Source organism: Marmota flaviventris, chromosome 8 (assembly GCF_047511675.1).
Source record: "Marmota flaviventris isolate mMarFla1 chromosome 8, mMarFla1.hap1, whole genome shotgun sequence".
Taxonomy (NCBI): Eukaryota; Metazoa; Chordata; class Mammalia; order Rodentia; family Sciuridae; genus Marmota; species Marmota flaviventris.
The window spans coordinates 133,796,122-133,821,767 of NC_092505.1; the positions used below are offsets into that span (position 1 = coordinate 133,796,122).

The 25,646-nt window shown below is 50.8% G+C and overlaps 3 protein-coding genes across 3 annotated transcripts in view; all 3 read left to right on the forward strand.

Moving 5' to 3' along the window:
• Positions 1–1,735: 1,735 nt before the first annotated feature.
• On the forward strand, positions 1,736–5,566 carry LOC114091226 (uncharacterized). Its single transcript, XM_071615857.1, has 2 exons — positions 1,736–2,335; positions 2,420–5,566. Exons 1-2 carry the CDS (start codon positions 1,736–1,738, stop codon positions 5,564–5,566), a joined length of 3,747 nt encoding a protein of 1,248 aa, XP_071471958.1.
• A 3,176-nt stretch (positions 5,567–8,742) lies between these two features.
• Positions 8,743–20,378, forward strand: Camkv (CaM kinase like vesicle associated). The gene is made up of 11 exons (XM_071615858.1): positions 8,743–8,886; positions 17,291–17,399; positions 17,508–17,639; positions 17,821–17,895; positions 18,110–18,248; positions 18,395–18,515; positions 18,651–18,726; positions 18,815–18,951; positions 19,115–19,193; positions 19,415–19,502; positions 19,783–20,378. Exons 2-11 carry the CDS (start codon positions 17,305–17,307, stop codon positions 20,329–20,331), a joined length of 1,491 nt encoding a protein of 496 aa, XP_071471959.1. The 5' UTR covers positions 8,743–8,886; positions 17,291–17,304; the 3' UTR covers positions 20,332–20,378.
• Positions 20,379–23,078: 2,700 nt separating this feature from the next.
• The window catches only part of Traip (TRAF interacting protein), a 29,352-nt gene continuing 26,784 nt past the window's right edge, over positions 23,079–25,646 (forward strand). The window contains exon 1 of the mRNA XM_027934063.2: positions 23,079–23,271. Coding sequence (XP_027789864.1) covers positions 23,174–23,271 — 98 coding nt within the window. The 5' untranslated portion in view covers positions 23,079–23,173. The remainder of the gene's footprint in view (positions 23,272–25,646) is intronic.

The window sequence follows — 25,646 nt, forward strand, 5'->3', positions numbered from 1 at the left end:
TCAGAATGACAGGGGTCTCTTGGGGCATCACTCTGTACTTCCTCAGCCCTCCCAGGCACAGCCCAGCCCTGATGCTGCACAGGCATTCTAGGCAACTACTAGCACCTGTATCACAAAAAGACAACTCTTGCTCTCAGAGATTAATGAAGCTATAATATTCTACAAGTATACATGTGCACAAGTGCATGCACACACATGCACAGTTCATAGACCCTTAGGTTTCTGCTACCTTTCTGGACCATAGCATGAAGATAAGCATTTCAGCTCCTCTGTGTCAGAACCATCTGCCTTAACTGAAGTTTTCATCCAGGGAAGGGGAAGGTGGAGGGGGCCCAGGGGTCATGAGATGTGGCTGAGTCAGGCTTTGCCCATTGTCAGGTGCAGATGTAGTATTGCGGATGCAGTAGTGCTGGCCTGGATCCCTAGTCACATAGCCTCACACCCCATGGCCAACTGTAAATACTATTTTTAACCTTTGTGAAAACAAACTGTTTCAGAGGATGAACCTACAGCTGCATTCTCCACAAACCTGTTTCTTGGGTGGAAAGACTGAGGCCTAAAGGGACACAGCCCTGGAAAACAGAGAATTCAGGACTGATTGGTGGAGGAAGAAGGGCCTGCCCCTGGCCCAGGTCAGAACTTCCAGACCCAGGCTTATGGAAATTGGTGGCTGGCTCTCTAAACTACAACCCTAGGCTTGTCTCCTGTGGCTGCAGGGCAGCTCTGGGCCTGGGGACCTCATAGATCCCTCTCCCAAGCCACATGTCCCTGAAGCCCAGGACCAGCATCTCACTCCTCCCTTATTTTTTCCCCACCTAAGAAGTAGAAGGCGAAACTGGTCTATAGTTTGTATTTCTTATACTCCATGTCCAGGCCCATATTCAATTTGTCCTTACTGTACACATAGCTCTGTGTCCACTATGTGCTTAGTCCAGCATTTGAGACCTCCCTACAGTGTGGCCAGCCCTGTGCTGACTGTGTCCCTACCACACCCTATCATATATTTGCCACTTGGCTGGCCCTGTGGCCTAGCCCTGTGCCCTGTGCTCTGCCCCCTTTATGGGCAAGGTGAAGCTGACACAATGTGACAAGAACTAGAACATTCTGGCTTGAGGATTCTGAGCAGAGTCTCTACCATTACCCTTGCCACCCCCATCTTCACCCCAGTGGGATACTAGTCCTGGGCTTCAGGGACATGTGGCTCTGGGGAGGGGGCTCTGTGAGGCACTGGCAGAGGAGAACCATCTGGAGCATCAGAGACTGCCAAGGAGCTGTTGTCCCTGGAGCAGGAGCTGGGGAATATATAGAAGGGGAGTTTGGGCTTAAGCCTGGACCCCTTACCCTCTTCTGTCTCCCAGCACTAAGTGGTGAAGGGGCTTTGCCAACCGCCCCAAAAGACCCAGAGCCAGAGGCTTCCTTAGAGTCTCCCTGCCTACCTTTCTCTTCTGGTTTTACACTTGCCCCCTCTGAGGTACTGCCTTCATTCTGGAGTTGGCTTGGGCAGAGTGGTCACTCACTGGTAAGGGGAGAGGAGGCTGGCCTATAGTTGGCCAACTTCACTGAGATCTCTGGGTTTCTCTGCCTTCCAAGGTCCCTAGGGCAGACCTCCCATTCCTCAAGGGGTGGGGCCCCTGACTTCCCACACTGTCACCTCCCAGGTCACTGGGGGCTGTGATGTGTGGGGTTGCCATGACAATGAAGTGGGGGCAGGGCTCCTAGGGCATGGAGCAGGACTATGGAAGCCACCAAGAAGGTGGGGGGCCCTGATCCATCGGGCCCCCAAGGCCACCCCTCGGCCTGCAATCAGCAGCTGAGGGGTGGCCTCAGAGGGTCCCAGGGACCATGGATAAACTCAGGATCCCTATACTTCAAGCAGGGGTTGTCATTTTCCTCTGAGGCCACCACTGATGCAGCTTGTGGCCCAGCCTCCCAGGCCCACATCCCTGAGCCCACTCACCAGCAACTCCAGGACCCTGCTCAGGTTAGCTCCAGGTGCCGCTATATGCAGACCTCTCAGGATGCTCTGAGACTCTCCTCTACTGGCCCATATTCAAGTCCCATTGTAGCAGCCCAACAGCATCTTGTCATGGACGACGGGACCCTGAACCTACCAGCGTGCACACGCGTTAACAACAACAGTGACATTACCCGGTGCGCATCCCACCGTTCCCAGCTTCAGGTGCAGGTTGGGAGGGAGGGCAAGGCTCCAGCTAAAGTCCTGATAGGCTGGGGCAAAGGCTCTTGCAACACAGAGCAGATGGCCCCCTTGGGCACCAGGAAGAGTCGATGGCTACCCTACTTTCTCTCAGCAAAGGATGGTACAGTTGAAGACCAAGCTTCTCTTCTGGATCCAGCACTGGCTCCAGCACAGTCTCCAGCACAGGCTCCAGCACAAGCTCCAGCACAGACTCCATCACAGGCTCCAGCACAGGCTCCAGCACAGGCTCCAGCCCAAGATCAGGGCCCAGGAAAGAGCTCATGTTTGGTTCAGGCTCCTGCCCCGGTTAAAACTTCTTCTTTGCCGTCACTGACTCCTTCAACTCCAGCTCAGGCTACAAATCCAGCTCTGGATGCAACCCCAAAGCCTGCAGCAGCTGAACCTTATACCTATACCCTTGATCACTTGACTGACACCATTCCAGTCACCAAAGACCTATCTCAAGACCTCCTCCTCAGGAGATGTGGCAACCAGTGGTCAATCCTCTTGGAATCTTCTAAAACTGCCCCATCCTGCCAGGAAAAAGTCCAACCTAAAGAGGAGCTTCCTACTGCAGCACCTGCTTCAGAAGTGTTCCCAGACCATGCCCAGGAGCACAAGATTACTGGAAGGCAGGTGCCACCTGAGCAACCTGAAAACCCAGTGGAGAAGCCCATAGTCTATCCCCCCAAGCCAGGCAGCCCAAATCCATGTCCAGAGCCTCCATCTACTCCCAAGTTCCAGAAGAGAAACCAGGATGTAAGCAGCTCTCAACCTGACAAGCAGCCCCCCAATGTCTGCAACAACTACTCCAGTGTGCCACAGTCTTCATACCAAGTAACCTGCCACAAGCAGTCCACACCCCAGCTTCCCAGGGAAGCCATGCAAATTCCTGCTTCCAGTACCCCAGCCTGTAAGCTCCAGGAAGCTGTGGAAGACCAAGTGCTGGTGTTTGATATGGCCACGGGCAACACCAGGGTAGGGCTGCTGTGCCATGACCCTATGGGCTCACGAGCAGTGTCGGTGGGCCTTGTGCCCAGCCACCCATCTCTCTATTCTCCTGAAAATATACTATCTACCCGGTCATTGGTCAGGCCCAACGTGTCCCCTGCCAGCAATCATTCCAGCTTCTGGTCCACCACACCCATGCTGTCCAGCCCTGTACCCTCCAGCCTCTCATCTGCCAGCTACCGAGAGGTGGCCCTGGTTCCCAAGGAGGCCAGGCACAACCTGGAGTCACGGGATTCCCCTGGAATTGAAACACCCATGAGGGTTGGGATATTCACTGGGCCTGTTCCACTGGAGACACCCCTCCAATTTGGTGAGAGGATTCGGCCCCATGTACCTGATCCTGGTTGGTCCAAACCTGATGCTGAAAAAAATGAACCTAAAAATGAACCTAGTCATACCATCTGGATGCTAGAGTCCTCCAGGATCCCAGATACCTCTGTGACCCAGCCCAAGAAACTGCAGTGGATGAACTCAGAGCCTGCTTCATCTGTCAATATGCAGGTGATGCCCAAATCTCTATTCCAAGAGGAGGTAGGAAGACGTAATGAGAAAGAAGTCATTACTGCTCACCCTGATAATCCTCAGACCAAAGATGCTGGGCAGGTCCCCCTCACTGGTCAGAGTTTCCTCAGTGGGCAGAACCTCCTTGCTAGGCAGCTACCCATAGCTGAACAGGGTTCTCCACCTGGTCAGCCTCCCTGTACTAAGCAACTCCCTGAAACTGGTCAGCTTCCTTTCACTGGGCAGACCACTCTTACCAATCAGCTTTCTCTCCCTGGGCAAGTACCCTTCACCAGGATGCCCCCCTCTACCACCACCAAAGATCCCACCCTGCCAAGAGGGCCCCTCACCTCTGGAGAGCCTTGCCAGGTTTCCACCCAGGAAAATGAACCCTTGGATCTGCCTGCCCATGTAGAGGTACTTCGAGTGCCCTTGGCCCCAGAAGAGACCTGTAGCTATAGGAATAGAGAGATGGTCGGTATTGGTAGTGCTCAAAGCCCTAGTATGCATCAGCTCTCATCCTGGCAACCTGGTAGCTCCCCCAGGGCCCAGGAAGAACATCTTTCTCTGGTTGCATTTACCACACCTGGCACTGGCTGCAAAGTCTTGCCCATGGCCATGGTGGACACTGAATCTCAGAGTGGGAACCATTTCAAGCTGACAGCTGAGGACATTACACATTCATCAGTGGTCACGCATCTTGGCCTGCTCCGTGGGGCCTGCTATGAGCTGGTGTCTACCATGGATGCTCTGTCAGGGCGGTCACCAGTTCTCTGCCGTCACTCTTCAAGCCCCTACCAGAACATGGCAGCTGTAGTGATTGATACAGGCACAGGATTCACCAAATGTGGTTTGGCTGGTGAGGACCATGTCCTCAATGTGGTACCCTCACAAGTTCAGCTGCTGCAACATCCAGCCCAGGGCCAGCCCCGGTATGCAGTGCCGGAAAACCAGGAAGGCTCCTATCCTGTACTGAATCGGGGTGTGGTCTCTGATTGGGATGCACTAGAGGTGCTGTGGCAGCACCTGTTCTATTGCAGGCTGGGGGTACAGCCTGAGGAGTTGGCTGTGCTTGTGGCTGACTCCCCCATCTCACCACGTACTAACCGAGAAAAGGTGGCAGAAATACTCTTTGAACGTTTCCATGTGCCAGCCATGCAGACAGTGCATCAGGCCCTGCTGGCACTCTATGCTTATGGGCGTACCACTGGGTTGGTGCTGGGCAGTGGCCATGGCACCTCCTACGTGGCACCCATCCTCACTGGGGATCTGGCGCCACTTGACACCTACCGCCTGGATGTGGCTGGTGCTGACCTTACTGACTACTTGGCTCAGCTGCTGCTGGCAGGTGGCCGTTCACCACTTAAGGCAGGGTTCGTCAACCAAATTAAAGAGTCCTGCTGCTATGTGGCTATGGACATGGCGGCTGAGATGGCCCGCACCCAGACCCAAGCCCAAGTGGACTTTGTACTCCCAGATAAGCAGATTGTCACACTGGGCTCTGAGCGCTTCTGTTGCCCTGAGGCTCTCTTCCAGCCCAACCTGCTAGGTGTCAACCAGCCAGGACTTCCACAGCTGGCCCTGCTAAGCATCAGCCGACTAGAGGCCAAGCAGCAGAAGCAACTGCTGGCCAATGTGGTGCTGGATGGTGGCAGCACCCTGGTGAGTGGCTTCCCTGAGCGCTTAAGACAGGAGCTAGGCCCTGGTGCCACTGTGCTGGGCTCTCCCCACCGTGCAGTTGCTGCCTGGCTTGGGGGTTCCATCATGGCATGCCGGGACTCCTTCCAGAGCTTGTGGCTCAGCCGCCGTGAGTACGAGGAGGAAGGCCCATGGGCTATCTACAAGTACCAGCTGTGAACATAAAGTTCTGGTTCTGCTTGCTTTAAGCAATGTTGCATGTTTCAGGCATAGTGTCGTGTGGGGGGAAAAGGAGTTCAGGCACAGAATCAGGAATGGAGGCTTGCATTCTGATACTCCATGGGCTGTGGCAACCTGCTCTTTCTGGATCTGAGGCCCCTTGGCTGGCATTGGCTGTGATCTGGCCTGACCTTTACTGTACCCCAAGGGCAACCACAGAGAGTGGCTGCTGTGGGTTTTGCCCTGTTGCTCTGACGACAAGTGTAATTATCCTTGATTGCCAGCTAGTTGCCATGGCAATTTCAAACATAATGTAATAACCCACACAGCCTGGTGTGAGTCATGAGGTGGGGGATGGGGGTCAGCCCCCTCCCCTAGCTCTAGAAGGAAAGACTGCTTGCCCTCCCACATCTTGGACCCTCTTCTGGGTGCTAAAGACAGCAACATGGACAATAGCTGGGCAGTTCTAAAGATGGCTGAGGATATGGCATTGACCCTAAAGGGAGGGACCTTGTCAGGGTCAGTCTGGGCTTCTCAGAGGAGCTGGCCTGGTAACACAGGTACCCTCCTAGAGTCTGAACCTTGGCTGGAGTTCTGTGCTGTGTTTGGCCAGTCAGAGAATGAGGGCCTGGGAGTACTGGCCTTTCAAACACAGGGTAGGAAGTAGAGAGGGCCAATAAGTCCTGGATCCTAGATGGGAGGCACAACCTGAGATGGGGAGAGTAGCACTGATCTGCACTGTAGGCTCTGTAGATTCTGAGACTCATGTCTTCTCCTGCCCCTCTGATTTGCTAGCTTTGGTAAAAGCTAGAACTATAAATTTTGGACTCCCTTCTTTTCCCTAGCCTCCCACTTCAGGAAACTCCTTCCTGTAGGGTGTCCAGAGTACAGTTCTCAAGAGGGTTCTCACAGAGGCAATGCAGTGCCAACTACCGCTGCTCTTGCCTCAAACTCTGTCCTATGCTGAAAGGCTTCTCATCATCCCTGTTAGTGGGTAGTTAGAAGCCAAGTCTGTTGATACTGCCTAGCTCTGAAGAGGAAAAAAGATTGGGTTTGACCCAGTGCATGACCCAGAGCTGAATGAATGACATTCAGTGGTGTTAGTATCCCCTGTTCAGAGGGCAGCTACATGTTGAAACATTCAAGTTGGTCATACTTTTCCTGGCTGGATGCTGAGGGACAAGCCATGTCTTCAGGTTGCCTTCCACAAATGACAAAGACTTATCTACCCTCACATATACTTGAAAGTAAGGGGTTTTCCTAGTGCGGAGCTTGGAAACAATGATCTATGGATGTCACAGACCTTGCCCACCCCCCAGGAATGGTCTAGCCCCTTCCTATATCCTGCTTCCATAGCTTGATTCAGCCTCCACAATCCTGAGACTTGTGTCAGGCAGAAAGAAGGACCCACATCTCTAGGGACTAACTACAGCATTAATATACACATGCCAGCTAGCACGCCTGAGTGCACACAGAATACAGACACACGTGACCCTGGGCACCACTGCACACACTGTGCTGTTGCCATCTCTCTGAGCATAAAAGAACACAACATATACACGTGTGCGCATACACCCTGCCACGTGCTCTCACCCACACGCATACAGAGTGTGCACAGGACCAAGAAGAAGTGGAGTACTGCCAGCATCAGGCAAAGCTCTAGAGAGCCACCCCTTCCCCTGCCTATAAACCCCCATTTCAGCTTCTTGTTGGTCCCATGCCTGGATAGTTATGATCCTTGGGAAAGACAGAAAATGTGTATGACACATGGGGTCAGCAATTCATGACTTGGCTACCACATACAACTCAGAGTCCCATCATTTTAAGGATAGTGGGCAGATGGCAAGAAGGACTCAGTGCCAAGCCATTCATTCATTCATTCTGCAAACATTAGCTAAGCATACTGAGATGATAGTCTTTGCCCTGCACATACCTGGCTTGCCAGGAGATTCCCACCCAGCAGTGTTGTGTGTCATCACAGCGACCACCCAGAACTTAGGGAGCACAGAGGGGCCTGCAGAAGGTGAATCAAAGCTAAGGAAAGATGTTAAGGCTCCTCAATACCCCATCTGGAGGAAGACAGAGTGGCCTTGGTTGAGGTAGTCATTTCCCAGGCTAGTTTTCTAGTTCTATTCTCAATTTCTTCACTTAGTCTTTTCTGTCATCAGCTATGGGTAGCCATGCAGAAGAACCTCACTCAACATGCCTAAGAATTTGGGGATAATCCCATTCTGCCCCCACCCCTGAAGTCAGGGCCAGATGGCTTACTGGATATTGAAAGGCTTAAGTCTGCCTTTTAGATACTGGAATGGTCCTCAGTGCTTGTGAGGGGAATGGGGGCACATATTGGTTCCATGTACAAAGGATGAAGATGAGGTCAAGGACTTCTTTCAAATCTTCTTCCTAGCAGTTCTGAGCTTTCTCCTTCCAAGTCCAGGCTTGGTGGAGTACATTGGTGCCACAGTTCTCCTGTGACCCCATGTCCCAGCTCATGGGGTGGGGTTGCTCATGAAGCGTTCGGGGGTGATTACAGTGGGAAGAAAACACAGCACACACCATGTCATAGGTGACTTTTATCGGTTGGAAAATTCAACACCATACAAGAGGGAGCAGACTGGGCCAGCAACCCTGGCTGTTACATCTGGGAAAGACTTCTGTGTTGCAGGAGTTGGGGTTAGGATGGCCTGGGGCCCTTGTTGCGTTATCTTCTGATCACTTGCACATACACACACCCCTGAGTGTTTACTGCTCCTAGGTAGAAGAATGCTCTAGCAATTGCCCAGTTGGTTCTCCTACGTGGGTCCCGCCCCTTGGATTGGGTTTGGGGAACTGGGTGGAGCCCTCGTCCCCCAGAGACTACGGTCAAGTACTAAAAGCTAAGAGACTTCCTTGCAGCTCCAGGGTTTTTAGGCTTTTCCCCAATTCCCCACTCCCTACCACCTACATTGGGCCCAGGATGGCCCCTCTGGCCTCTGTTGCTGGGTCGATCTGGAAGTCCGAGGTCTTAAGGGAATCGTTGAGAGCATGGTTGGGGCTCACCAGCTTCGACACCAATCCGCTAGTGCCCTCCCGCGAGTGAGATCCCAAGGTGGGGGCAGGCCCAGATAGGAGGCCCCGCCTCCAGCCCGCCCCCGGCCCGGGGTGCGAATCCATTGCCGGCTAGCGGCTGGCGATGCTGGAGGTTCGCGAGCTGAAGCGGCTGCAGCTGGCGCCGCGTCTGCCCCGCGTGCCCCAAGCGGATTCTACCCGCCACTCTCGGAGCCCTCGGCGCCCTGCTGAGTCCGCGATCGTTTCCTCTCTGTGACCAACCAGAGCTGCAGGTGCGGGAGCTGGGAGGGTTGGGCCCCGGGTTGGGGGGCGTCTCCTGGACGCATGTTGGGGGGCCTTGGGGGATTGTTTTCCTGGTTAGAGGTTCCTAGCGCAGAGTGCGGGGGAGGGGGGTGGCGCGAGGGCTCGGGGTCCCAGCGGGAGCACAGCTCGCGGGCTCTGCAGATGGGGGGGGGGGGTTGGCGCGCGGGGTCGTTGAAGTTCCCGATTACCTCGGACGGCTGGGGTGGGGGGTGGGGGTCCCGGGGGAAGGCTTTGCGGTTACGAATTGTGAAAACCTTAACCCTCGAAGATCGTGGTGCCCCATGAGGGTAGGGGCCAAGGGCTGAGCCATCCCTCCCCGCTCCCAGAGACGCCAACAGCCCCTCCCAACTGCCCCCAGGCCCCCACCCTCGGGCTTAGCAGTCACTAATTTCCATGACAACGGAGAGTTCTTTATGGGCGACAGCCAGAGGGGGCTGGGCGGGGCTGCTGCGAGGTTGGGGGAGGAGGCTGCAAGCTCCTGGGGACCAGCAGCCCCCCAGCAAAGTTCCAGCTTCCAAGTCTTCTCCGGAGGGCCAACAATGTGTGTGTGGGGGGGTGGTCCAAAGCAAGGACCCACGTGCGCGGTGGGGGTGCCAGGCGCACATGTTCCAGCTGGGAGGTGCGGGGCTTGGTGCTCACACGTGTGCCTCCCGCATGTGTGTTGCTGTGCCAGCGGGGGCGAGCCAGCAGCGCTGGGGAAGGGGGTCAGGGTGGCACCATGGTGGGGAGCAGGGCCCCTGACTGTGGGTAACTGGGAACGGTTTGAGTTGAGCTTCTGCTTTCCCCAACTTGAACTGTCTGGCAGAGACCCTGGTGACTCTTGAGCCCCAAACCCCCCTATCCCGTCCTCCCCCACCCCCCACCAACTGCTTTTATCTGCAGACCCCAGACAGAGCCTGCTCCACCAGGTTCCTTCCTAGGAAACAGGGTCCTCTGTCCCTCACCAAAACCTCAGAGTCTGCACTAGTCTAACCTGTTCTGCGCCTCCCTCAAAGCCCAGGCTTTGAGTCCCCCAGAATCTTTAGGGACCTGGTGCTTTACCCTCCTCCCCTTAAGTGGAAGCCAGTTCCAGTGGCTTCTGAGCCTCAATTTTCTCACTGGGAAATTAGTGTCTCCACTCTTCTCAGAGTTGGGCTAGTTCCCAAGGTGGGGCAGGGGTCTCCCTTTCTTGTGGCTCATTTGGTGTGGACCCTTATGTGCCCTAGGCTGGCTTTACATATCTGCTGCTGACCTTCCTCTCTAATCCCATGCTCTGGTCTCCACTCTCAGGCAGTTGGACAATCCTCTGCCCTGGAAGAAGGCCACAGAGCCTATGAATCTCTGTTTAGGGAAACTGAGGCATGGGGCACAGAGGCGTTGTGCAGTTGTTATACTGATTCTGGGTTGCTTACAGTGCTGTTTCTGGTCCTCCTGACTAGATCCATCAAAGGGTTGGCGACAGATGAAGCTGAGCTGCTAGAGGGGCTCTAGGGACCCAAATCCTATAGAAGATAGCAGATGGGGGTTGGAGAGATGGCTGGGGGTATCTAGCTGAGAAGGAGGAATTGTAAAGGGAAACATCCAGGTCTTCAAGCTTCTTTTCCATTTCCTTATTCTGTGTCTTCAACATATTGGACCTCCTTTACCTGAGCTGCCGGAAGGATAAGGAGAGTCTGGGGATAAGTAGAATCTGGGGAACTGTCCTGGCTGGAGAACTGCAACAGCTGGCCTCTTCCCCACCAAAATGCCCCAAGAATCTGGCTGCTTTGAGGGATACTGGAGAGTTCAGTCTTGAAGGTACAGATATCAGGGATAGCTAGGACCCAGGGGTTCAGAGCACATGGCCATGGAAACCTTAGGATACTGCTGGGTATCTCAAGTCCTTTCAAAGCCTCTTCCCTACCTCCCCTTTTCTCCTTGTGTGTCAATGTCCCTCTTACTGTCACCTCCTTGCTTCTCTTCTATCACAGGTTCTGCTTTTGTCTGTGTCTTTGACCCTCTACACCTTCTCTTTTCTAGTCTCTCAGTTCCCCCACTTCCCTTTCTTCAATAAGGACCAGGGTCACAGAACCCATGGGGAAGGAGCTAGGTCAAAGCATGAGAGAATTCTTAAAGAAGGGACCTGGCTAACATCTTTCCCTTCCCCCTCTCCTTGTTTTAAAACTTCCATCACCATAGCAACCCTTTACTCTAGTGCCTTCCTCTGCATTTCCCCTCCTCCAACCAAAAGGAAGTAGGGCCGCCAGTGGATTCTCTTTCAGGGGTTCAAAGAATGGAGGACCCCAGGTCCTAGGGTAGGGGTGGTAGTGCAGTTGGCTCTTGATTCTACCTGCATATTGAGGACTGAATTTTCTGTAGGTAACACTGGGCATGCCCACGTGCAAGTTGGTGTTGGGGGGTGGGTGGGGGTGGGGGTGGGAGAGGACCCCCTGTTCCATATTCCCTCATTAGGTGGGGAGAGTAGTACCAGGAACTGTTGACTGTGGCACAATTATAGCCAGCCAGGGTAGCCCCATACACAGGTTCCTGAAGCAGTTGCACAGTGGGCTTTGCCTTCTGATACCAGACCTGTGAGGAGGTCTCTACCTGGGCCTGTGGCTGAGTCTAGCTGTGAGCTAGACAGGTCTTGGGCCTGGACAAGTCCATTGCCGCAGGAAACCCAGCCCTATTCCCTGAGAGGGGAGGGGAAGGGGTGCCTGCAGTCTGATGTTCACAGCTGCCACTAAATATGGAGGTGTTGCCTACAGTTTTGGGGAGGCAGCTGGAGGCCTCCTGAACCCTTCCTGGCCTTCATATTTACTGCAAGCTCTAGAGTCCCACATGGTAAGGGCCAGAGCAGCAAGCAGGAAACGCCTAGTTATGGCTATGAAAGGTGGGTCCTAAATCAAGCTGATCCCATGGAGAAGGGGAAAGGACCTTGATATGGGGCCTCTTGTCCTCTGTTTTACTTGGGCATCCCCTGAATCAGACTGACTAAAGATCAGTAAAGCCCCTATGGGACCTGTTATTTCTAGGGCACCAAGGGAAAGAGGCTCCCTCAGGGTTCCCTGAGACTCAATTCCCTGAGTCCAGTGGTCAGGTCTAGGGAAGCAGGCAGTAACTGGGAAGTGCTGGGCCCTCAGGTTCCCTAAGAGCCAGCTGGAGGGCAGTGGCAACGCTAGGCTCTGCACTCCCCTCAAGTGCCCTTTGACAGCCCCAGGTGCACACTGTTTTGTTTCTCCTGCAGAGAGGGGAAGGAACTATATCTCCAAGGAAATGGCTGCTGTGGGGCCACTGTGCCCTCCTTAGGCTAATGTGGATCTGACTTGAGGAAGAGGCAGGTCCTGTGTTGCTGGAAGCAGAGCTCTCTATTGTTGGGTCTAGGCAATGGAGCTAATAATTGCAAACTCCTTGGTTGCTCCTTTAGCGTTGGGGGCAGGGTCCATCTTTTTGCAGACAGATGCAAGGGGCTTGGCGCACCCAATCTGCAGCCTCCCATGGAGTAGCAATGTTACTGGCCACCGAGCCCAAGGACCCTTCCTGGATTCTGGCTGGCTGGATTTGGCTGTCCACCCATAGAAGAAATATGCAAAAAAAAAAAAAAAAAAAAAAATGGAAAAAGGAAATATGAGCTTTTTGAACAGTTTGATCAAACCTGGGAGAAGTACCTAGATTGTTTCTTCCCATCCTACAGAAGTAGTTATAATTTATGGGAACAAAAAATGCAGGTGATGAACCTATGCAAATTTTGTTAGCCTGTGTTAGACCTGAGTGGGCAGTCTCCAGCTCCCATCTTTTTTTGGTGCCTATTAATGTCTGTGTGTGTGTGTGTGTGTGTGGCAGGGGGAATCTCACCAGGAGGAAGTTCCTCTTAATTCAGAGGGGGCCCCCAAATTCAATCTGTTTCAGCAGTGGGTAGCAGATGGTATAGTGGGTGGGGATGGAAGGGATGAAAGTGCTAATTGGAAATATGGCCCCCCTTTCTCCTCTCTTCACCCTGAAGCCTGGTCAGGGGCACAGTGAGTTCAATTAGATTGATGAGGTGGATAATAATTGGTTGAGATCAGGGCAGCCATAGTAGGGGAGAGGCAGATCTGTTCCTGTCCTAGCATTGAGTCTGCAGGACATGGCTCCAGGCTGATGTTACTGTAAGCTTTCCATGGTGGAGACAGACCCTAAGACCAGTTCTGGGCCTCCGTGGGCATGAGTTCATATGCAAAACCAAAAGCTGGGACCAGGATCAGGCATACACAAAACCTCCCACCCACACCATGCTGGCAGAGATGGGAGCTGTTGGAATGGAGTGGGGCAAAGATTGGAGAAGGTATCTCAGAGAAGGGCCATTTTGCATCTGTGGAACATCAGAATTGTTTTAAACAATTTGTTGCAGAGACAACCTTAATGTCAGAAATCACAATGAGAGAATAAATTCAGCTCTGGTCTAGCACCTTGTTCGTGTGAAGACTGCTCCATAGGGAAGCTAAGGTGGGCAGGACCCTTGCCAATGCTCACTTTTCCTGCCATTGAGTAGATTATAGTCAAGCTGGCAAGTTACCTGTTGTTGGACATTTAGGTAGTTGCTTTTTCTTTTTCTTTTTTTAACGTTATAAATAACTCTGCAGTGACAAATAAGATTCTGATGGGAGACTCTGGGGGAAGGGCATTTGTGTCAGAGCAAATTGTGTAAGCAAAGCAATGGAGCTGGGACACAGGTCCCTCATTGCCCTCCTGGGAAACTTGCAGGCTGAGCTATCACCCTTCTGCCTAGTGCAGGGCCCTCAGATTCCAGGCTGGGAGGGCAATTGCTGCCTATTAGAGTGGATGAGGTCTGATGGAGTTCCCCTCCCCAAGATGTTACATAGTGTGGAGATGGGTGACTAGCATGGTAGGTAGTTGTGCCTCTGCTCTCAGCTGCAAAAATGGGATTCCAGCCACATGCTCTTCTTCCTCAATAGATGCAGGAGCAGGGCTGTGGTCACGGTGGCAACAATCTTCAAAGCCTCACTTGTTTGCCTCTGCGATGCCTCACTAGATGGCTTAAAATCTGCCTTGAATCATGCTGACAAAATATGTTTATATTCCCTGAGCCCAAGCAACCCAGATGAATTAGAATGTGTTCCCTTATACCGAGGGCACATTTAAGGGAGGACCTCCAGGGGTTTGGCCTCTGGGAATTGGGGCTGGTTTCTGCCTGGGAAGAAGTGAGTAGCAGTCAGGGCCTGTTTGCGTCCTAGGCTTTGGCCCCTGCTGGTAGAGTCCCTCTTGCTAAGCTTTGTCCTCTAGGAATGGCGTTCTCCATTTACCACTGCCCTGGGGTTGTGAGTGCCTTCAACAGGGAAGCATCTGGTTACTCAAGGCCCCAGTTAGGCCCTGCACACAGCAGGTTCTGTTGGTGTGAAGGGAGCACATACACAGCAGAGGCAGAGCAATTCCAGGGCATCCTCAGAGTGGAACCTGCTATAGGCCCAGGCTCACACTGACCAGGTATCATAGAGCAGACTCTGGAGTCAGGTCTGTAAAGGTCCTCTATCTCTGAACAAGGACTGAGGGTATCTTTTCCTTTGGGTGCTGGAACCAGCCACACAACATAACAGATGAAGACTGGGCCACAGCTGACAGAGTTGCAGACCTGGGGGCACCATACCCCAGGTTCAAAGAGTGCCTGGAGCCTACTTAGACAGTTATATCTGGTCTGGGGCCTCACTTCTGTACCTAATGCTGGGTCCCTATGGGCCCAACAATGTAGTATAGGGCTAGGCAGGCTTGTCTTGCTTTTGCTCATCATTACCTCTGAATATCTTCTGACCAATCCTTCCCCTTGGGCTCAGGGAATATAAACCTAGTCAAATTTTGCCTTTCCACCCAGATGGAGCTTTTCCCTCAGAAGAATACCCTAAGCACCATGCCTAAATGCAATACTTACTAAAGCAATCAAAGTCATCATACTAAAAATTCTAACAGAAACAAAAGTTTTATTTTTGAGGGTTCTGCTCCTTCAATATCCAACTCTGTCCCAAAGAGAACTCTTATTTCCTTTGGTGTCCTTCCAAAGTTCTTTTTTGGTATCCTTCACAATTTGTGGCTGTGGGGGGGTGGGGGTAGGGTTGTAAAAGTATACCAGTATGAACTTTAAAATATTTCCCAAATAGCAGTACCCTTTACCCACCATTCTGTCCCTTTTTTAACTGAACAACTGAGAATAAAGTGAAGCACACCTTATTCTTTTTTTTTTTTTTTTTTTAACATTTATTTTTTAGGTGTAGATGGACACAGCACAATGCCTTTATTTTTTATGTGGTGCTGAGGATCAAATCAGGGTCCCGCCTGTGCTAGGCAAGCGCTGTACCACTAAGCCACAACCCCAGCCCTCATACCTTATTCTTTTTTTTTAAAGAGAGAGACAGAGAGAGAGAGAGAATTTTTTTTAATATTTATTTTTTAGTTATCGGCGGACACAACATCTTTGTTTGTATGTGGTACTGAGGATCGAACCCAGGCCACACGCATGCCAGGCGAGTGCGCTACCGCTTGAGCCATGTCCCCAGCCCTCATACCTTATTCTTAATAGGTACCAAGTATTCTTCAATGTGGATGGCCTCCAGGCTTTTTTTTTTTTTTTTTTTTTTTTGGCCTCCAGTCTTAATAATGCCCTTTTATTGTGAAGTATAATAAAAATCTAGGAATGTGCTCCAAGCGTGTACATTTTTATAAATTGTTATAAGGCACAAACCTGTGTAACTACTATTGAGGTTCAGAAACAAGCCCTCTACCTGGGTGTGGTGGTACATACTTGTAATCCAGGATAGGAGGCTGAGGCATGATGATTGCAAATTTGAGGTCAGTCTGGGCAACTTAGCAAGATCCTACCTCAAAACAAAAAATGACTGGGTTGGGGCTGTAGTTGTAGCTTAACGGTAGAGTACTTGCCTCACACATGTGAGGCACTGGATTCGATTCTCAGTACCACATGTAAATAAATAAAGAAAGGTCCATCAACAACTAAAAAAATATTTTTAAAAATTTTTAAAAAGAAGATCTGGAGAAGTAGCTCAGTGATAGCATGCCCCTGGGTTCAGTCCTTTTACCACATGCATGAAAGAAGCCCTTCAGAAGCCCCCACATGTCCTGAATCAGTCACCATCTCTCCTTTCTCTTAGAAGGAACCATTATATGACTCAAAGGTGCTTATTCTCTAGCTTTTCGTTATAGTGCATTTGTATCCCTGAATGGTATGAATTGTTTTTGAGTTCTGTGGCAATAGAATCATACTGTATATATTCTGTACCCTTTCTCACTGAGCACTGTAAGATTAATTGGTTCCATATAGCTGTAGCTCCTTCATTTTCATTGCAGTATAATGTGACTCTATAATAATATGTCCTGTAGTGGTGGATAGTTGAGCTGTTTCCAGTTTTTGGCAATTATGAATATGGCTGCTATGAGCATTCTAGTACAAGTGTTCTGAAGCACAAATGTATGTGTTTGTATAGGGCAGATGTTTACCAGTGTATCAGGCATGTCTGTTCAACCAAATTTCTTGAAGGGGAGAGTTGCCCTTTACCATGTTGTTCACATCTTTGCCAATACTTGCTATCTCCAGATCTTCAGGGATGAATATCTGGTAAATGGGTGGTTATAGCGCCTTAATCAGTAAAATGGCTAAAATTTATTTTTATTTATCATTTCTTGTGGCATGGGGATTAAACCTGGGAGCACTTCATCACTGAGCTATATCCACTGCCCTTTTTATTTATTTATTTATTTTTTTTAGAGAGAGAGAGGAGATTTTAATATTTATTTCTTAGTTTTCGGTGGACACAGCATCTTTATTCTATTTGTATGTGGTGCTGAGGATCGAACCCAGCGCCCCGCGCTTGCCAGGCAAGCATGTTAGCGCTTGAGCCACATCCCCAGCCCCCTTTTTATGTTTTTAATTAATTGTTTTCAGTACTAGGAATCAAACCCAAGGCCTTGCACATGCCAGGCAAGCACTCTATCATTAAGCTACATTCCCAGTTCTTATTTTTTATTCTGAGACAGGATCTAAGTTGCCCAGGTTGCCTTTGAACTTGTAATTTTCCTGCCTCAACCTCCCAAGTAGCAAGAATTATAGGCGGGTGCCACTCTACTTGGCTAAAATAGCTAAAATTTAAAGAAGTTGTTTGATAAGTCTTCTCAAGTGTATATAATATAGAACTATTCCCTGATATATCAGCATAACACATTTGTAGTTCTGGCAGCCAAATTGAGTGATTGGATATATGGCCAGAAAAGAGGGTAGGTCTCAGCCTGCTTACCTTGAGCCCTTTCTGGTGCTCTGGCTTGGCTTGAGCCAGGCTAGGGTCTCTCAAAGGCAGATCTGATGTGGGAGAAGTAGAGTGGTATAGCTGAGCTAGATCCCAATCCTGCCCACAGCTTAGAGCCTGGCAATGCCGTTTGGGTGTGTGACTCTGGGTGACAAGAAGAACTATAACCAGCCATCGGAGGTGACTGACAGATATGATTTGGGACAGGTCATCAAGACGTGAGTGCTGGGCCTGCTGGGCAAAAATGGGTGGGTGGGCAAGCAGAGGGGGCGTGGAATGTACCCTACACTAAGGCCAGGACTGAGTGGATGACCTGCCTGCTACAGTGAGGAGTTCTGTGAAATCTTTCGGGCCAAGGACAAGACTACAGGCAAGCTGCACACTTGCAAGAAGTTTCAGAAGCGGGATGGCCGCAAGGTGCGGAAGGCAGCCAAGAATGAGATCGGCATCCTCAAGATGTGAGTTGAGGTCTGGTCTGGGGGCAGGGAAGGATAGGAGGCTGTAGGGAAGGGCTTAAAGGGCAGGTAGACTCAGGCAATACCATCCTCTGGCTAGTCAGTGTCCTGTGGCTGCCACAGTGACCAGGGACTCTCCTAAGGGTTCACCTAGTTCTAACTACTGACTTCTCCCCGCCTCTAGGGTGAAGCATCCCAACATCCTGCAGCTGGTAGATGTATTTGTGACCCGCAAAGAATACTTCATCTTCCTGGAGCTGTGAGTAAGGGTCTGGGATCCCAGGATTCCCTAGTCCCTGGGGTCTTTATTTGTCCTGCCCTCGGCAACTAAGGAAAGACCCCTCTCTGGACCCTTGGGGTTCTAAGTCCCTGTGCCTTGCCCAGTCATCTGCCTGGTGAAGGGAGGCCTCCCAAACACTCCTGCCCCGTCCCCAATCCTGCCCACGCCGGGCTCAGGGGCTGGTGTCCCTCAGGGCCACGGGGAGGGAGGTGTTTGACTGGATCCTGGACCAGGGCTACTACTCGGAACGAGACACGAGCAATGTGGTGCGGCAGGTCCTGGAGGCTGTGGCCTACTTGCACTCACTCAAGATTGTGCACAGGAACCTCAAGGTGAGTCAAGGTTCAGAATCACTGGGTCAATTTGCAGCCAAGCTGGGGTTGGAGTACAATGGGAAGTATCTTGGGGCATTGGTCCAGACTTTGAGGCCCTCATGGTATCCTCTTCTGCCTACCCAAATGACATGTGGCTTGAGCAGCTGGAGAACCTGGTTTACTACAACCGGCTGAAGAACTCCAAGATTGTCATCAGCGACTTCCACCTGGCTAAGCTAGAGAATGGCCTCATCAAGGAGCCTTGTGGGACCCCTGAGTATCTAGGCAAGCAGGGATGGGACAGGGGCAGGTTGGGGGAGGTCAGCCTTGAGGGAATCACTTTGGGTAGGGGGATGTCCCTATCTCAGGTAGTAGTTGTGGATGGCCTGATACTGACTAGCATTTGGACATTGTTTGTAGCCCCGGAGGTGGTAGGCCGGCAACGGTATGGACGCCCTGTGGACTGCTGGGCCATTGGTGTCATCATGTATATCCTGTGAGTGGATGGGTAGACATGTAGGCTTGCAGCTGGGTGGGGTGAAGCCCTATGTCTGGCTATCTTGGGTGACTCTGCTTCCATGTAGGCTTTCAGGTAACCCACCCTTCTATGAGGAGGTAGAAGAAGATGACTATGAGAACCATGATAAGAATCTGTTCCGGAAGATCCTGGCTGGCGACTATGAGTTTGACTCTCCATACTGGGATGATATTTCTCAAGCAGGTGAGGAGATGCTCAGTATGTGGGTAGAGTGTAGGGCAGTGGGAAGGGAGGCGCTGCTCTCAGCTTCTCTGCTGGATTCTGCTCCTGCCCCCCAGCCCATTCATCACCTCTAGACAATGAGATGGGGCGCCCATGCGTAGCTCCTTCCTGGCTTTGTCCCCAGCCAAAGACCTGGTCACAAGGCTGATGGAGGTGGAGCAAGACCAGCGGATCACTGCAGAAGAGGCCATCTCCCATGAATGGTGAGCAAGGCCCAGGAGAGAACTGAAGGAGGAGAGGCCAGGCTTCTCTTGACTTCTATTCCCCTCATACCTAAATGTCCCCATCCCTGAGGCCTTGACCCAAGTTCCTGCCAGCCCACAGACTTTGCTTGGTAGTCTTGGATCCTGTAGTGGGAGGGCTGGACAGAATCTTCCCAAAGACCCATATCTCTCAGATCCAGATGTACTTGTACCCTTCCCAGGATTTCTGGCAATGCTGCTTCTGATAAGAACATCAAGGATGGTGTTTGTGCCCAGATTGAAAAGAACTTTGCCAGGGCCAAGTGGAAGGTAAGTTTTGATTGTTCTCTTTCTTGGCCCAGTCCTAAGTGTTCCTTCTGATACCCAGTTTCTTGCCCATACCACACCTCTGCAAAACCATACACAAGCTTTCTTTAGGTTCTCATGAATGGCTGTCATGACCTTAAGCGGAGTACTGAGCAGTTGGATCCCTGGTCTAAGGTGGTCAGAAGTAGCTGGGGTACCATGGAAGGGGCTGGGTTTAGCAATTGCCAGGGATTGGATCCAGCTAGCCTCACCTTGAGTTTCTCCTCCACTGTCCTCCTTTCAGAAAGCTGTCCGAGTGACCACCCTCATGAAACGGCTCCGGGCACCAGAGCAATCTGGCACAGCTGCAGTGCAGTCTGGCTCAGCCACAGACACTGCCACCCCTGGGGCTGCAGGTGGGGCTGCAGCTGCAAGTGGATCTGCCACAGAGGGTGATGCTGCATGTGCTACCAAGAGTGAAAATGTGGCCTCTGCAGACCGTAGTGCCACCCCAGCCACAGATGGCAGCACCACTCCAGCCACTGATGGGAGTGTCACCCCAGCCACTGATGGGAGCATCACCCCAGCCACTGATGGCAGTGTCACCCCAGCCACTGACAGAAGCGCTACTCCAGCCACAGATGGGAGAGCCACACCAGCCACAGAAGAGAGCATGGTGCCCACCACCCAAAGCAGTGTCACACCAGCTGCCAAGGCAGCTGCCACCCCTGAGCCGGCTATGGCCCAGCCGGACAGCACAACCCTAGAGGGTGCCACAGGCCAGGCTGTACCCTCTAGTAAAGAAGGGGCTACTGGCTATGCCCAGGAGTCTCGAAGAGAGGAGACCAGCTGAGTGGGCAGCCTGGTGGGGGATGGGGGGCGGGCAGGAGGGTGGGAGAGTGAATGAGGGGCTTTTCATTGTACATAGAGTCACTGGCATGATGCCCTTGCTCCCCCAAGCTCCCCATCCTAGTGGGGCATTCCTGGGGGCCACGGGAGAGCAGTCTTGTCTCCTGTGTGTATGTGCGAGTGGTGGGCGGGCCAGAGGCAGGGCCAGCCCCAACCCCTGCATGGATACCTTGTGGCTTTTCTGTCTGTTGCTACCTTCACGAATTTTTGTTCCTTGTGGGATGCTGCTCTAGGGATCTCAGGGGGTCCCTGCTCTCTTTCTCCTTCCCTTCCTGCCTCATCATTCACCCAGGCAGGCCCTGCAGGTTCCATACTTTCCCAGGCCCTAAATTGAGTGGCCTTGCCCTGAGAGCTGGTCCTCCAGCGAGGCCCTGTCAGTGGTGTTAGGCTCCTACATATGAAGGTGTGTACCTGTGGTATGTGGGCTGCTTTAGGAGTAGACGCTGGCTAGTACAGAGTATCCAAAAATCTAGGGCAGTTTGCTTTAAATCAAGATTGGTCATGTGTTGGCTGGGGGCACGAAATGCTAGCTGTGGGGGTCCTTAGAAATATGAGCGATGATAAGAGAATGAGTAGGAGGGTAGAAGCTTCCATCTTTGTCCCTGGGAAGGCCCTCCTGAGACGCTTGTGTTATTTCTTGCCCTCTTGAGTCCTGCAGTGGGTTGCCCTGTACCCTGAACCTCTTGGGCCTCTACGGGAAAGGAGAAGCAATTAGGATGTGGCAATGAGACCTCGTAGAACATAGTACAGGACTAGCACCCAGTGCCCCAGCCTAGCTGGATCCTTACCATGGGCTAAACAGGGAGGGCTGATGTCCCCATTCTCTTTCTGTATGCTAACCCTGCACAGGCTCAGCCCATAAATCTTCTCTATCCCAGGGGGGCTGCTGATTGGTGGTAATCCTTAGTATGATCTGGGGGTTTGCCCTTCAGAGGGGTGGATTTTCTGCTCTCAGTTTAACAAGAACATGGAGAAGATCCTTCTCTGTTTTTACTCTTGCTACTGTTAGAGGCCTAGGAGCCTCTGAGCCATGTTAAGTTGCTTTTGCTGGGATGAAGAAGTATAAGACTCCCTAGTACCCTGAGGGAGGTTCCTGACAGGTGCCCTTTGTCAGACACTACCACAGCCTGGACAGGCAACCATACTGGTCCTCGCCCTTGCTTGGCATTCCATGGTGGTCCTGCCGTTCTCCTTGCATGCCTGTGGGTCTGCTCTGGTACGTGAAGGTTGGTGGGCTAATTGTGTGCCTGCTGAACCTGGCAAATAAACGTCACCCTGCAAAGCCTCTGGCCACCCTCTTGCCTTTGCTTCCTCTGTCCTACCAAGGAAGAGTCCCTGGAAGGCAGTGGGGAGGGGAGAGGCTGGGAGAAGGTTCACAGGTAGTAGCTGATGCTCAGTAGATTGCTTGAGCTGAGAGAAGGTTACTCTCAACCAGTTGATCCACAAAGGTGGTGATTGATGGGTGTCCTCTGGACTCTAGAAATCCATGTGGGTGGTGCATTCTGAGCTAGATATGGGCCCAGGAATACTTCCTGGGCTGAAAGCTCAAGTAAGGCTGCTGTTCTGACTTCTGTTGATTAAAGGAGCCTTTGTCTTAACTTGGGTACAGAGCCAGAACCCATCCAGGGCCAACCACCACAGCAAGCAACCTTGCTCATAGCCTAAGTGGGCTTTCCTTAGTTGGGGAGAAGGTATAGGATGGGCATTGCACAAAGGTTCTATACTGCTGTGTGTTGATTCCTTCCTGTGAACACCTGTGCTTTCCACATAGGCCCAATGGGATTTTGCTCGGTGGCTTCTTCAGCTCATGGGGCTCTGCACAAAGTCTTCAGGAGAGAGTAACCCTGTCAAAACGGCTGAAGATCCCAAAGTAGTCTTGCTCTAGCCCAGAGTTGAACTCACCAGGGTTGCTGCTTTCTCAGGGAGAATCTCAAAGAATAACTTATTCTTTTGTGGGAATAATAAAAAGGGTTGTTAGTTCCTGGTCTTCGAAGCATTTATGCCTCCAAAATTGCAACCCTACTACATTCTCAGGCATGATGAATCCTGGGAGCTGAGAGCTAAATTAAGTTACTGGCCCTAGTATCTCCAAACCCGGGGATCATTAGCTCTTACTTAGATAAAGCCAAGGTTACTGTGGGTCGTGCTGATTGGTTGGGCCATACATATCCATCTTTCCAAGATCACTAATAATCTTAAACTGAGAGGGTGGGGCATTCTTTTGATCTGGGAACTATAAGCTGCCAGTGCGCGTTCTGTAGGCGGAACTATAAGAGGTCCAGCACTGCCCAGAACCCGGGGACCCATGGGGACCACGGTTCCATCCCCTTGTGGCTGCAGTCTTGACTTTCCCTGAGTGCTGAAAGAAGAGACAGCCCAGGCCTGGTCATTTCGCGCCAGCTTGGTACCACAACAGCCAGTTTTGCTTGGAAGAAGGGTTATCTCGCAGCGTCGCTGCTTTCCGCCCTAATCCAAGGCAGTGCCCTTTGTCTCAGGGGTTGGTGGAGGTTTCCAAAAATCGCTTAAGAGCCACCGCGCTCAATCCCAGGATTCTCTACGGTCGAGGGCCGCTAAACCTCATCAATGGTCCCGCCCCGCCGGGAGTTAATCCAATCAGAGCCAAACATTCAGGCTCTTTTCCCGGTTTGGTGTCGTCATTTCCGGTTTATTCCCGGAAGTCGTGCTGTGGAGCCAAATTTGAAGCAAGCCGAGACGCGGGGGCGCGGCCACGAAGTTGGACCTGTTGCAGTTTCCTTGGCTACCTGGTCCGCTTGAGTCCAGCCATCATGCCTATCCGTGCCCTGTGCACTATTTGCTCGGACTTCTTCGACCACTCCCGCGACGTGGCGGCCATCCACTGTGGACACACCTTCCACCTTCAGTGGTGAGTGACAGCGGTGTACGGGCCCACACTTGCCCTGGTACTGCTTCGGGGCCTTAGGGTGTCGGACCTTCAGGCAACCCATACTCGAAGCCCAGATGGGCGGTGAGGACCTCAATAGACTGAGCTCCGCGGGAGCTTCCAGACCTGGGCTGAAGTGGGTAAGGTGGAGGTGATAACTGAGCCCCCAGGGGGCAGAATTGGTGTAGTGAAGAGAGTAGGGGCTTCCATGAACACTTGTGCAAAGAGATGTGACTTCAAAACTATTAGCCTGAGCAGAGTTGAGCTTCCACTACATTAACAAGCCCTTTTATCTCTTCAAGATAGAAACTTAACAGGCTTCTGACCACCCAAAAGGTTTTGCTGTGGATTGATTCTATCTAGAATCATCTCATGAGCCAAATACACCAGTTTATGCACCACGCCAGCGAACTCGATTTAATATGGAAAGGCAAGGAGATACTTCCCTATCAAGGGATCCTGCTGACTATATAGGACCATTTTGTTGAGTGTAATAGTAATAGTCACAGGGAACTCGTAGGACCAAAGGCCTCAGGGAGCAGGTAGCTAGGCATCACCCTGATAGCTACAGGGTGCCCCTTACTTGCAAAGCTCAGGGTTTCTGATGGCCTGAGCCCCATGCTGAGGGAACCATTGTTGTTTGATTAGAAACCAAAGATCACTTCTTAAAATATTTTATTTACTGTTATATCCTCTATTTTCTAACTTTTCACTTTAGTCTTTTCTGTGTATTCATGTTTTACATGTGAAAACAACCTTTAGTTGGACTTTAAAAATCTCCTCTTATAATCTTTGTATTTAACTGGACCATTTAGTCTACTTAAAATGTTGCAATGCGGGTGCAGTGGCAACTAGGTAGACAGACAGGAGGATCACATGTTCAAGGCTTAGTGAGGGGCTGGGGATGTGGCTCAAGTGGTAGCGTGCTCGCCTGGCATGCGTGCAGCCCGGGTTCCATCCTCAGCACCACATACAAACAAAGATGTTGTGTCCGCCGAAAACTAAAAAATAAATATTAAAAAATTCTCTCTCTCTCTTTCTCTCTCTCTCTCTCTCTCTCTCTCTTTAAAAAAAAAAAAAAGGCTTAGTGAGACCCTGTCTCAAATTTTAAAAAATAATAAAAAATAGATGGAGATGTAACTCAGTGGTACAAACCTCTCCCCACCACCACCACCATTGTTCATTCCCTAGTAAAAAAAAGCAAAAGACAAAAATAATGATAATTATAAAATTATAATAATGCAATTACTGAATGAAGATTAAGTATCCTATTTGGTGTTTTCTGTTTTGTTTGGCCTGTTTCTTATTTACTCCTTTCTTGTTTTAATTTGAATTGGTTACATACTTTGTATTGCTCCTTTTTTTCCCCTGAATGAGTTTGGAAGATATATACCCCATTTTCATTCTTTTAGTAATTATACTATATATAGTCTTAACATACCAAATTCAAAATTAATCAACACCTTTTTCACTTGCCAGGTAACTCAGAGTTTAGAATACTAACACTTTTTTTTTTAAATATATTTTTTAGTTATAACTGGACACAACATCTTTATTTATTTGTTGTTATGTGGTGCGAGGATCGAACCCAGGGCCTCCCATGTGCTAGAGGAGCACTCTACTGCTAAGCTACCACCTCAGCCCCCTAACACACTCTTTCTACATTATTGTTTTTTGAGTAATAAACTTTTTATTTACAATAATTTTTTATTTACAGACAAGTTGTAAAGATAGTACAGATAGTATTTATTTATTTATTTTTCTGGTACTAGAGGCACTTAACCACTGAGCCACATCCCTAGCCCATTTTATTTTTTTAAAAAAAAGAGAGAGAGAGAGAATTTTTTTAATATTTATTTTTTTTTAGTTTTCGGCAGACCACAACATCTTTGTTTGTATGTGGTGCTGAGGATAGAACCTGGGCCGCATGCATGCCAGGCAATCGCACTACCGTTTGAGCCACATCCCAGCCCCTAGCCCATTTTTTACATTTTATTTAGAGGCAGGGTCTCACTGAGTTGCTCAGTGCCTCACCATTGCTGAGGTTGGCTTTGAACTTGAGATCCTCCTGCCTCAGCCTCCCAAGCTGCTGAGATTATAGACATGAGCCACCTCACCCAGCAGGTTTTTTTTTTAATTATTTAGTTAATTAATTAATTTTTATGTGGTGCTGAGGATTGAACCCATGGCCTCACATATGCTAGGCAAGCACTCTACTGCTGAGCCACAACCCCAGCCCAGTTTTGTTTTTTTTTAACTTATTTTTTACTTTTTAGTTGTAGTTGGACACAATACCTTTATTTTATTTATTTTTATGTGGTGCTGAGGATGGAACCTAGGGCCTTGCACGTGCTAGG

What these genes read in the sequence shown, in the direction of transcription:
- LOC114091226 (XM_071615857.1), top strand. Translation starts at nt 1,736, where the DNA reads ATGGAAGCCACCAAGAAGGTGGGGGGCCCTGATCCATCGGGCCCCCAA. An exon ending in ATGGTACAGTTGAAGACCAA is followed by an intron (nt 2,336 to 2,419) that starts GCTTCTCTTCTG and finishes ACTCCATCACAG; the next exon opens with GCTCCAGCACAGGCTCCAGC.
- Camkv (XM_071615858.1), top strand. Translation starts at nt 17,305, where the DNA reads ATGCCGTTTGGGTGTGTGACTCTGGGTGACAAGAAGAACTATAACCAG. An exon ending in TTGGGACAGGTCATCAAGAC is followed by an intron (nt 17,400 to 17,507) that starts GTGAGTGCTGGG and finishes TGCCTGCTACAG; the next exon opens with TGAGGAGTTCTGTGAAATCT. An exon ending in GAGGCCATCTCCCATGAATG is followed by an intron (nt 19,194 to 19,414) that starts GTGAGCAAGGCC and finishes TACCCTTCCCAG; the next exon opens with GATTTCTGGCAATGCTGCTT.